Raw genomic sequence first — 12,589 nt, forward strand, 5'->3', positions numbered from 1 at the left:
ATACCGAAGGTTGTGAGCAAAATAAGCCGAAAACTTCTTCATAAATGGTGCCGAAGGCAAGGTTACAGTTTCATGAGTTACACTTTTATACTACCGTGAGCTAGGTGACTTCATTTAAAATAATATTTCAAATGGTCTACGTTCCAAGGATGACCGAGGGCCTTTCCGTTGGAATCTCTGAGCCGATATGTTCCCGACCGCTGGATGCCGATGATCTCGTAAGGTCCTTCCCAAGAAAGTCCAAGGGTTCCTTCCGTGGGGTTCTTAGTTGCCAGAGAGACTTTTCGCATAGCAATCACCGACTCGAGAAGAGCGGGATCTAACTCTGAGTCGTAATACCGAGTGACGCGGTGTTTATAGGCTTCATTCCGAAGGTTGGCCTACGCTCGGCGTTCCTCGATCAGGTCGAGGCTTAATGCAAGTGCCTCCTCATTTGCTTTGGGAGTATGGGTTTCTATTCGGTAATAGGACTCTCCGATCTCCACAAGAACCATTGCTTCCGAATCAAGGTAAGAGAGAAGGGTGTTTCCCCAGTTGTCGTTCGGTAGGATGTCCGGATAGCCCATAATGCTTCTGGAAGTTTTTCCGACCAGGCTCCTTTGGCCTTGTCAAGCTGTCGTTTTAGTAGATTCTTCACTATTTTATTCATTGCTTTGACTTGACCATTCGATTGGGGGTGAGCTGGCGAAGCGAAGAAAAGATTGATCTTGAGGCGAATGTAGAACTGCCTAAAGACTTCCGAATCGAATTGCCTGCCGTTATCGGTGATGGTGGCATAGGGGATACCAAATCGGTAGCAAATGTTCATCCAAATGAAATCTTCCATTCTATCTGCCGTTATTGTTGCTAAAGCTTCAGCCTGTACCCATTTGGTGAAGTAGTCCATGGCAATAACAGCGTACTTTACCTATCCCTTGCCTTGTGGCATCGGACCGATCAAGTCTAGTCCCCACTGGGCGAAAAGCCATGGGCTTACGATCAGTGATAGAGGCTCGGCAGGAATGTAAGGCACACTACCGAATCATTGGCATTTGTCGCACTTTTTTACTAACGCATTTGCATCTTGGTGCAAAGTCGGCCAAAAATACCCCTGCCGGAAGGCTTTGTGTACCAACGATCGGGACCCTGAATGGTCACTGCAGACTCTGCTATGGATTTCCCGAAGGACGTAGTTCCCCTACTCCTCGGTGAGGCATTTCAGATACGACGTGGTATAGCCTCATTTGTACAGAATATCGCGTTGACTATGTATCTCGCTGATCGGTAACGTAGCTTCCGTGCTTGGGACTTGTCGGTGGGCAAGAGTCCCGCTTGTTAAGAAAGCATAAATTGGAAACATCCATGTGCCCTCGTACCGTACGGTACATACTTCAGCAGTTGTCGTGCTTGGCTGGGATAGTATCTCCATCGACACCTTCCTTCCGATCTTATCATTTATTGCCGAAGCCAAATGTGAGAGTGCATCGGCGTGGTTTTTACGATCACGGGGACTGCCGAATTCGTAGGCTGGAACTTCTTTAAGAGTTGGTGGGCTCATAGGTAGGCGGACATAGAGCATCCTTCGCTGCGTGAGTCTGCCGTTATTTGATTCACTATTAGTTGGGAGTCACTGTGAATAACGATTTGTATTGCCCTCATGCTTTTGGCTAGCCGAAGGCTGGCCAAGAGAGCCTCATTCTCCGCCTTGTTGTTAGAGGTTATGAAGTTGAATCGGAGGGCATATTCGATCTTTGTTCCGTGCAGGTAGTCAATACCAGACCAGCCCTACACCCTTGTTGATTTGCCGAGCCGTCGACGTGCAGGGTCCATACAGGAATGGAAGGATCAAATTATTCGGCATTCAACCTTTACGGATCCACGGTTTCAACGTTCGGAAATGAAGTCCGCGACAGCTTGACCCTTCTCGGTAGGCCTTAGCTTGAACTGTATGTCAAACTCCCCGAGCTCGATCACCCATTTGATCAATCGGCCGAATGTTTCTAGTTTTTGTAGTACTTGCCGAAGCGGTTGATTGGTCAAAACTGTGATCTCGTGCGCTGGAAGTATGGGTGGAGCCTTCTAATCGAGACAACAAGGGCTAGTGCTAGCTGCTCCAAGGGGGGATACGAAGCTCTGCGCTCTGCAAAGGTGCTTTGCTGACATAAAATATCGATAGCTCCGCCTTCTCGGGTCTGCGTATGAATATTGAACTGACGGCAGATCGAGAGATAGAGAAACAGAACCTCTCGGAAGTGGCTTCGATGCGAATGCTCTGCTCATATAGTTCTTTAGGTCTTGAAATGTCTTGTCGCATTCGGCAGTCCATGTGATATTCTGTTTGCCCCATTTCAAGGCCTTAAAGAACGGTACACATTTATCGGTGGCCTTGGAGATGAAATGCTTTAAGGCAGCGACATGTCCGGTAAGGCTTTGAATGTCCTTATGCGTCTTCGGCATCTCCATGTCGATTATGGCTTTCATTTTCTCAGAGATTGGCTTCGATTCCTCTCTAACTGATCATAAAATCGAGAAACTTGCACGAAGACACACGAAGGCGCGCCGTTGGGTTTAGTCTCATTCGGTAATCTTTTAGTATACCAACATGAGGGCCAGGTTTTCTAAATGCTCCCCTATCGTTCGGCCTTGACTAGCATATCGTCGACATACACCTCTATGATGCTGCCGATGTGTTTGGCAAAAATTCGGTTGACAAGCCTTTGATATGTTGCCCCCTCGTTTTTCAAGTCGAGCGACATAACGTTATGCGATGCGATCCCCGATCTGTGATGAATGCCGTATGTTCGCTTGTCGGCAGGGTGCATGAAGATCTAGTTGTATCCCGAATAGGAGTCCATGAAACTGAGCAACTCGTGACCGGCAATCGCGTCAACAAGCTGGTCGATCCTGGACAAAGGAAAACTATCATTTGGACAAGCCTTGCTCAAGTCAGTATAGTCTTGACACATTCGCCATCCGCCATTGCCCTTTCGAACCATGACCGAGTTTGCAAGCGAGACAGGGTACGTGGCTTCCCTAATAAAGCCGATGACTTTAAGCTTGTCAAATTCGCGCATGGCCTCGTAGTTCGGCATCATAAGAACGTCGCCATCGGCGGGCTTATAGGAAAGGGAGATGCTGAGCTTGTGGCTGATGACGTCGGGGATATGCCAGGCATATCGTCATAAGACCAAGCAAAGACCTCGGCATGGTGTCGCAAGAAGTCAATGAACTGCGTCCGGTGGTGGGGTTTGAGGGTGGTGTCGATCTTTACACACCGGTCGGGATACTCTTCATTCAGCATTACTGTTTTGAGTTCTTCGGCAGGGGTCGCTATCGGTGTTGGCATTTCCTCTATTGGGTCGTCTATAGGCCCGCTACCGTTCGATAGCCCATGCACGACATGGCTTCCACTGGAGGTTTGCAAGCTACTAATTTCGAGCAGTCGCATAGCACGTCCGTGGTGGCTGGTCTCCTCGGATGATGCCGATATCATTGCGGTAGGGAACTTCATCAACAATGTGGATGGACAGGTGAGCCTTGATTCCGGTGAGTGCCGTTCGTCCGATGATGACGTTGTATGCCGTCGGGTAGTCAACAATAAGGAATTGGTCGTAGATCATTGTTTTCCATGGGAACCTTGAAGACGATGCTGGCCGACCGCCCGGTGGACTAGGTCCTGAGAAGCTCAACAATGGGGTTATCTGCCCGACCGCTATCTGCCCTCCCATTCCCTTGAAAGCATCGGCAAAGATTCGTTTACGAGCTTCCATTGTCGATCAGCACCGTCCCACATCATAGTCAGCGATTTCAGCCCGGATGATCATCGGGTCGTCATGGGGATAAATGACCCCTTCCTCTTCTTCCTCACAGAAAGTGATAGGTTCTCATCCCACCTTTGGCACCTTGTTGTGCTGGTTGACCTCTATGCCGAAGACTTGAGGGTAGTGAGCTGCACGAACGTAATGCTTCACCGATCGGTTTGATAATCCCGCCAAAGTGGGACCTCCGCTGATGGTGCTGATCATGTTGATTGGTCGGTTTGCGTTCGGAACTAGTGACTGCTGAGGTCTAGCAATATATTGGTCCATCCCTCTCGAATCAATCTCTCAACGATCTTCCTTAGGCTTATGCAGTCTTCAGTGTTGTGATTGTTATCTTGATGGTATCGACAGAATTTATTCGTATCCCGATTGTCCTGCCGATTGGGGTTTCGGTTATTTGGCTTGGGTATTATCTCGTTTTCATTCATCAAGACTACCTCATAGGTCGTGTTCAACAAAGTAAAGACTTCCCACGTGCGATCGTGGTTCGGCAATGGTGCTCGGTGGTCATTGCGACCGCATTTTCCTCGTCCCTTCTCAACTTCCCTGCTGATTATCACGGTCATCCTTCGCTTGTGCCCTGTCGAAGGCTCGTCACACTTTCTTGTGGGGTATGGTGATCTCTGCAGGATAACCTTTCAATGTTGGCTCATCTTGCCGATTTGAAGGCCCGATTTGAGTTGAAATATTCGCCTTGGCGTGGATGCCGCTTGCTTCATTAACTCGTCATATGTGCGCGATTCTTTGCTTGTATGCGAGTGCGAAAGTGAGAGGACCGAGCCACTCTTAAAGGCATCGTAGGCTGCCTATCGTCGGTTCTGGACACACGGAGTACTCGTGACTAAAGCGTGCTGCGTACTCCTGAGGTTCGTCTTCTCTGTCGAATCGTATCAGATCATCGGCCAGTCTGATGTCTGTCTGGATCATAAAATGATTAAGGAAAATCTGCTTCAATTCGTCGAAGGAGTCTACCATCCCGGCTCCAAATGGTAAAACCGGTTTAATGCGGCTTGGTAAGGGAGGATGGGAACAACAGACACCTTGCCCTTCGTCGCTTAGACCCTTGCATCCATTGCTGATTGGAATGAGTGAAGGTGCGTTAAGGGTCTTCGATCTCGTGTAGAGCGCGGTATCCAGTAGGCTGTATATCCCTATCACACCGCGAACATTTTATGCGTTCGGTGAGCAGTCTGGCGGCTTGCCCGGTCGGGCTCTTGGGAGCGGGTTCTATCGTTCTCCATCTTACGAATCTTTTGGAAGAAGCGACGGATAGCGGGGTCTCGCTCGGGACCTCCTCGAAACCATACTCTTGAAAGTTCTCCACGGACTCGATGGTCTTGCCTTCCAATACTCGTGGGAGTTTACGAAGGCGATTCGATTCGGTGCCCTTGGAGGACATATTCATCGTTAGATTCTACCTCCGATTCAAACCTTTAGCCTTTCTAAGGGTGATTTGTTTCAAGGACCCTCATCAGTGAGTCCCACAGTGGTGGGCATTAATCGATAGGGGACTCTGCCGTTCGGCCTTATGCGTTGATTCGATGGCGACAATCGGTGTAAACCTTCTTGGTATGTGAGGCTAGTACCGTGGGCAGGACTACCAGCTGTTTGGAAGCTGCGGCGTTGCCTTTGCCCCATCTTCCCCTTCTTCGCGATTGGGAGTGCAGACTCGGGAAGATTCGTAGCTTGGATATTCTGCGTTTCTGTTGATTGAGCGGCGGTGGTTCGTCTACTTTGGGCGAGAGGAGGTTGTTATGTTCTTGGAGCTTTGCCATATCCTTCGAAGAAGTGATTTGAGCGAAGCTCTGCCTCGTGATAGTTTGAATTACTAGTGTATTACCAAAGGAGTGCAGGGCAGCGAGGTAGCACCGCTTGGCACTGCGAGCGGTAACCCCTCCTCCGATAAGAGCGTTGGTACTAAAGTGGTCCCCATGTATTACGGACAAATATGGGTCAATTTTCTGTCGATTCCCACGGACAGCGCCAAGCTATTGGCCTAGAAAAATGGTTTAGCACTTTCGCGTAACTTAGTGATATGGAGCCTTGGTATTCCCAGGCCTCGGTAGGGCATGTGATGCAAGATAGCAAGCGCTCAGTAAGACCTAGGGCACCGGTGTGGTACCGGCCGAAGGCTCTCCAATGCTTAAGTAAATACGGATTTAGTAAAGTTAGACTACAGATCAATAGGCAGTATGCCGTAAGTTCTGATTACCTCCTTCTTGGGATAATTATTCTCTTTTATAGACCTTGGGAGGTGTGCAAGTTGTTTAAAATTTCGATGTAGGACTGTGGACTCCAATTGTGGGACTGCCACATGCCCCGAAGGAAATGTTGCCTTAGCCACGGGTTCAGTAGGGATGGTGTCAAAGGCTACCATAGTGGAGCGCGGTTTTATTCCACGTGTCTGGCTCTCATAGGTTGCTTATTTTGGGTATAAACAAGGTCCATATGCAGCAAGCCCCGGGATTCTGAAACCAGACATTATTGGACCTGGAGGAAATATTCTTGGAGCACGTCGTCGACTCATCATTTTGGTGAGTTCGGTACCTCGATGTCATGTCCTCGTCTGACTGGTACATGACATTGCTCAAGAGCTCACACCCTGGTGGTCACCAGCTGCTATTAAGTGTGCAATGATGACAACTGCTGATGTACCAGATCATGAAGACAAGCCCATTCTTGACTACAATTATGCTCCAGCGCTGAACTCTTTGCCACTGTGCAGCCATATTAACCCCTCCAAAGCAAACGATCTGGGGCTTGTCTATGACATCCAACCAGACGATTACATTCCTTATTTGTGCGGTTTCAAGTACAAAGACAAAGAGGTAGAAGCAATAACACAAAAAACAGTGAAGCTGCTCCAAGATAAAAAGCATACGAATCACAATGAACTAATGTTGGCTGAGCTTCATCAAATTACACTGTGAAGGTTGTTTCTCCAGAGGGAGTAAGCATTCAAGTAAAGCCTGAGGAGATTGTGTTCACCAAGCTGAAACAGACGACAACTTACAAAGTGACTTTGACCTAGAGGATGAGGGCTATAGTCAGAGTGCTGGCCATAAGTTATTTGCTCGAGGCTCCCTGCAATGGATTTCTGCTGAACATGGTGTTAGTGTTAGAATTCTTTGTTTTAGCATTTCATATTTTGGATATTTTGGGAGCAAAGAAGAAAATCACAGAAAAAATTGAGAGAGAGCGTTGCTCTAGAGAATGAAAAATGCTTCTATATATTTCATATCTGTTCCACTGTTTGGTTATAATCGTTAGGTAGAGAGAAGAAAAAAAAGAGATATTCTTCCCTGTACCATATTTACAATAAGCTCAAGTTCTAGCATCCTATTAGATGCTTACACATGTCACTTAATCCTATGCTAGAGATTAAAACACTTGGACTGTGATCCAAGGGTGCACAATAAAGCTGAAGAAAAAAAAAATAAACTACTAAAAGAAATGAAAGCAGAAAGCGACACAATTCCTTTAGCTCCAAAAACTCATGAAGGATTACACACCAACATTTCCTTCTAATCCTTTAGGCGACTTAACACCAAGTAATTCCCTTAAGTATGCAAACTTGTCCTTAGGCAAAGCTTTAGTCAGAATATCTGCAATTTGCTCCTCAGTTCTGCAGTAGACAAGTTCTATCTCCTTGGCTTGAATTGCTTCTCGAATGAAATGAAACTTTCTGTTAATGTGCCTTGACTTCTGGTGGAAAACAGGGTTCTTTGCCATAGCAATTGCTGATGTGTTATCACACATTATCTGTGTTCCTTCAATCTGTTCTTCTCCAAAATCTTCAAGTACAAATCTCAGCCACTTTGCTTGAGAAGTAGCCTCTGCAAGCACTTATATATTCTGCCTCTGCTGTAGACAAAGCAACTGTATTTTGCTTAATTGAAGCCCACGAAAACACTCCCGATCCCATAGTAAAAGCATACCCTGAGGTACTCCTCATGTCATCTTCACTTCCTGCCCAGATCACTATCACAATAGCCAATAAGAGTAGTTTCTTTTCCTTTCTCAAATACAATTCCAAAGTCTATTGTTCCTTGAATGTATCTCAATACCCTTTTAGCAGTTCCCATGTGTTTCTTGGTGGGATTGTGCATGAATCTTGCCAAGAGGCTAGCTGCAAACATTATGTCAGGCCTAGTTGCAGTCAAGTAGAGCAAACTGCCCACAATTTGTCTATATTCTCCTTCATCTGCAGCCTTACTTCCATCATTCTTACTTAACTTCTCATTCATTGCAAGTGGTGTAGCCACTATTTTGCAATCTTTCAAACCAAATTTTTAACCAGCTTCTGTCCATACTTCTTCTGATGCAAGAAAATGCTTTGTTTAGACTGTATCACCCCCATTCCAAGAAAATGGTGTAATACTCCCAAATCTGTCATCTCATAGTGTTCCATCATATCTCTCCTAAATTCTTCAATTCATTTGAGAGCTGCTACCCGTGTACACTATGTCATCAACATATAGAGAAACAATAAGAACATCTGAACCTTCTGCCTTAACATATAAAGTTGCCTCACTTGGACTTTTCTTGAAACCAGCCTTGTTGAAATAGGCATCAATCTCGTCATACCAAGCTCTTGGTGCTTGCTTCAAACCATACAAAGCTTTGTGTAACTTGTATACCTTTGTTTCCTCATCCTTCTTTACAAATCCTTGTGGTTGCTCCACATATACTTCCTCCTTTAAAACTCCATTAAGAAATGCAGATTTCACATCTAGTTGATACAAGCTCCATTCCTTATGTGCAGCAAGAGCAATCAAAGTCCTAATGGTGTCTAGCCTTGCCACAGGGGCAAAAGTCTCATTGTAATCAATACCGGGCTTTTGTGAGTAGCCTTTAGCCACTAAACGAGCCTTGTTTTTCTGCACAGTACCATCTAGATTCAGTTTAGTCTTGTAGACCCACTTCACACCAATCACGGTTTAGCAAATGGTCTCTCGACAAGTTTCCAAGTGTCATTTTTTTCTATCATTTCCAGTTCAGCTTCCATTGCCTTTCTCCATGACTCATCTTGAGCTGCATCTTCATAATTTTCAGGTTCCATGATACACACATTACACTTAGCCATGATTTCACTTACACTTCTCCATTTCTTTGGTGTGTGATCAAAGAAATGAGAACTTTCACCTATGCCTTCATCTTGCAGAGTGGTATCTTCAACTATTTGAGTTTGTGTATCCAAGCTTTGACTTGGTTTAGCTTGTAATGTGACTTCTTCATCCATTTGCAGTGATGTATCCAAGCTTTGACTTGGTTCACAGCTTTGATTCTCAGTAGGCAAAGGGACTACCATCTCTTCTTCATTTGTATTTCCCACTTCCATAAGCCATTTTCATCAAATTGCACATCTCTGGACAGAATTATCTTCCTAGTACTTGGATCAAACAGCCTATATCCCTTTTCACAGAGACCATAGCCTACAAAAATACACTTGTGACTGTTTTCTTCAAGCTTATGCCTCAATGCTGAAGGAATAAGCACATGACAAGGAGATCCAAATATTTTTAAATGGGCAATTCCTGGTTTTCTGCCAGTATAAGCTTCAAATGGTGTTATCTTGTTAAGAGCCTTGGTAGGACATCTATTCAGCAAATAGACTGCTGTATTTACAGCTTCTGCCCAAAACTCATAGGGAACACCTTTCTCATGCAACATGGACTTGGCCATTTCCACTACTGTCCTGTTCTTCCTCTCGGCCACTCCATTTTGCTGTGGAGAATATGCCATAGTTAGCTGCCTTTGAATACCAGATTCCTCACAAAACTTGTTGAATTCTCCAGATAGAAACTCTCCACCCCTGTCACTTCTCAAGCCTTTTATCTTATACCCACTTTGCAGCTCAGTCATAGCTTTGAATTTTCTAAAACATTCCAATGCACTTGACTTATTTCTGATGAAGTACACCCATGACATTCTAGTAAAATCATCTGTAAACAGTAGAAAGTACCTATTTCCAGATAGTGATTCTGTTTTCATTGGTCCACAGATGTCTGTGTGAACCAATTCCAAAGGGTTTGAAGCTCTCCAAGTGGATTCCAAAGGGAAAGAATCCCTATGCTGTTTTCCAAGCATACAACCATCACATACAACTGACTTCTGCTCCAAGTGAGGTAAGCCATGAACCATCCCTTGATTCTCAAGCAATTTTATACTTCTTTCATTTAAATGCCCCAGACCTCTTATGCCATGTCTGCAAGCAATGTGTGACACTTGCTTTTAGGACCAACTCACTCGCAGGCATCATTGTCAATGGAAAGCATCTGTTATTTGTCATCTGCACCTTCACAATCAGATTTTCTAGTGACTGATTGTCATAAACACTCACCACATTTCCTCCAAACATAAGGTGATAGCCATGTTCCATCATTTGCCCAACACTAAGCAGATTTTCTTCAAGGCCAGGTACAAGCATTACTTCATGAATGTGCTTCTTGCCTAACTTAGTTTTTATCACCAAAATCCCTTTTCCAGCAACTGGGACCACTTCTCCAGTTCCCATCTTCACCTTAGAGCTCAAATTCCTTTGAATATTGACCAAAAGTCCCTCATCTCCTGTCATGTGGTTACTACAACCACTGTCAATAGACCAAGAGTGATTTACCTTCACATCAGTTGCAGCATTACACACATAAAATAAAGTGCCACAATCTTCCTCCTGATTTGCATAATTCACTCTCTGCACATTCTTGTGTCCATAGCAATCTCTGATCATATGTCCAGGCTTCCCACAACCATGGCATTTGGGTTTCCCTTCATACCAACATTTGCCATAATGAAATTTGTCACAATGTTTGCAGGCCATTTTGTTTCCGTCATTGGATTTCCAATTTTTCTGAGGTATTTGATCTGCTGAAGCAATTCCATTTTTTCAGGGTTTTTCCTACCAACATTCGGACTAGAGAGGCTTTTAGTAGAATTCTCGGTGTGTCTATCCAATCGAGCTCAAAGCTCTTCGGTGAAGCAACAACTTCTTGAACCTCAAGAGTTTCAAGGTCCTTAGAGTGTTCAATTACAGAGCAGATAGAATCATAAGATTTAGGCAAACTAAACAATAGCTTCTGGACAATTCTCTCTCTAGATAGTTCCTCACCATAACTCTTCATATGATTTACTATATCAAACGAACCTAACCAGATATACAGATAAAGATTCACTATCCTTCATGCGGGTATATTCAAATTCCCTACGCAGCCCTTGCAATTTGACATTTCGTACCTGTTTATCTCCTCTGAATTCCAGCTTCAGAATATCCCAAGCTCCCTTCGAAGTTTCCTCATTCACAATCCTTGGAAATAGCTGATCTGAAACAGCACTTTGGATCAATCCAAGTGCACGAGCATCCTTCATCAGAGTCTGAACCACCATAGACTTCTCAGTGTCTACAGCCTCCTCTTTCTCCTTCTTCGGATCTAGGTCACTTAACCCATTCTCGACCAGATCCCATAAACCATGAGATTTCAGAATAGTTTTCATTCTGATACTCCATAACTCATAATTTTCTCCATTGAAAATTGGAGTTCGTAGCTCAGAGGTACTCGATCCTGCCATATTAGACATTGGATTTGAGAAATCGCGATCTTCAGGATGAGCTCAAGTTTAGCTCAAACAAAACCCAATTTCTCCGATTCAATCACAGATTCACGCCCAGCTCAAGCAATCGAACCTGGCTCGCGATACCATGTTAGAATTCTTTGTTTCAGCATTTCATATTTTGGATATTTTGGGAGCAAAGAAGAAAATCACAGAAAAATTGAGAGAGAGCGTTGCTCTAGAGAATGAAAAATGCTTCTGTATATTTCATATTTGTTCCACTTTGTTTGGTTATAATCGTTAGGCAGAGAGAAGAAAAAAAAGAGATATTCTTCCCTGTACCATATTTACAATAAGCTCAAGTTCTAGCATCCTATTAGATGCTTACACATGTCACTTAATCCTATGCTAGAGATTAAAACACTTGGACTGTGATCCAAGGGTGCACAATAAAGCTGAAGAAAAAAAAAAATAAACTACTAAAAGAAATGAAAACAGAGCAGACACAATTCCTTTAGCTCCAAAAACTCGGCATTGAAGGATTACACACCAACAGTTAGTAGCCCAATTTTTGTCGCATTCAAAAATGACGATAGGATGCTGCTACTCACACCTTAGAAAAGTTCAGTTTAAACTCTACAGCAACCTCTATATGTATCCCAGAAAGTGATATCAATATATATGCATCCTTCTAATATAAATATGTTTTATTGTATAACTAGAAAAAATTAAAAGAAGAAAAGTTCGTGTGCACTTATATCTTGACCAAGTAAAGGGGAAGCACTTGAATTCATTTAGACAGGCTGTTCTAGTTGTTCCTCTTAAGAAAGCAAATGAAATATATCAAAAATTCCAATTGACCTTAAGTGTTACTCATATTCAAATAGTATCTTATATCAGATAACCAAGCCTTGAGTGAAGACCAAAATTTGAATCTGCCAAATTAAGATAGGCTCCCAAGACAGGTTAAGTACCATGCAAATTTGTCAACTTTCAGTAACTAAATGTGCTGTCCTATGAAAGAAAGAAATGACCACACATATGGATATGGTGTACTGGCTTCTCCATTGCAGACTGATCTTCCCCGCTAATTTGTAATCTTATGACAGAAATCACATGATTCTACTTTGTAACATTATGGCAACAATCAAATCAAAGAGGGATCAAATACAAGTGGCATCGCAGCTTTGATCAAGAGTGCGCACCCTGACTGGTCTCCGGCCGCGATAAAATCTGCAATC

The 12,589-nt window shown here is 44.1% G+C and overlaps 1 protein-coding gene across 1 annotated transcript; it reads right to left on the reverse strand.

The window, feature by feature from the left end:
- Window positions 1-454: 454 nt before the first annotated feature.
- On the reverse strand, window positions 455-886 carry LOC148915710 (uncharacterized). The gene has a single exon (XM_089041988.1). It carries the CDS (start codon window positions 884-886, stop codon window positions 455-457), a length of 432 nt encoding a protein of 143 aa, XP_088898114.1.
- Window positions 887-12,589: the final 11,703 nt, after the last annotated feature.

This window comes from Prunus mume, linkage group LG7 (genome assembly GCF_029339155.1).
Source record: "Prunus mume cultivar Tortuosa linkage group LG7, ASM2933915v1, whole genome shotgun sequence".
Lineage (NCBI taxonomy): Eukaryota > Viridiplantae > Streptophyta > Magnoliopsida > Rosales > Rosaceae > Prunus > Prunus mume.

Excerpts from the sequence above, each read along its gene's own strand:
- LOC148915710 (XM_089041988.1), bottom strand. The coding sequence starts at position 886 with ATGGACTACTTCACCAAATGGGTACAGGCTGAAGCTTTAGCAACAATA.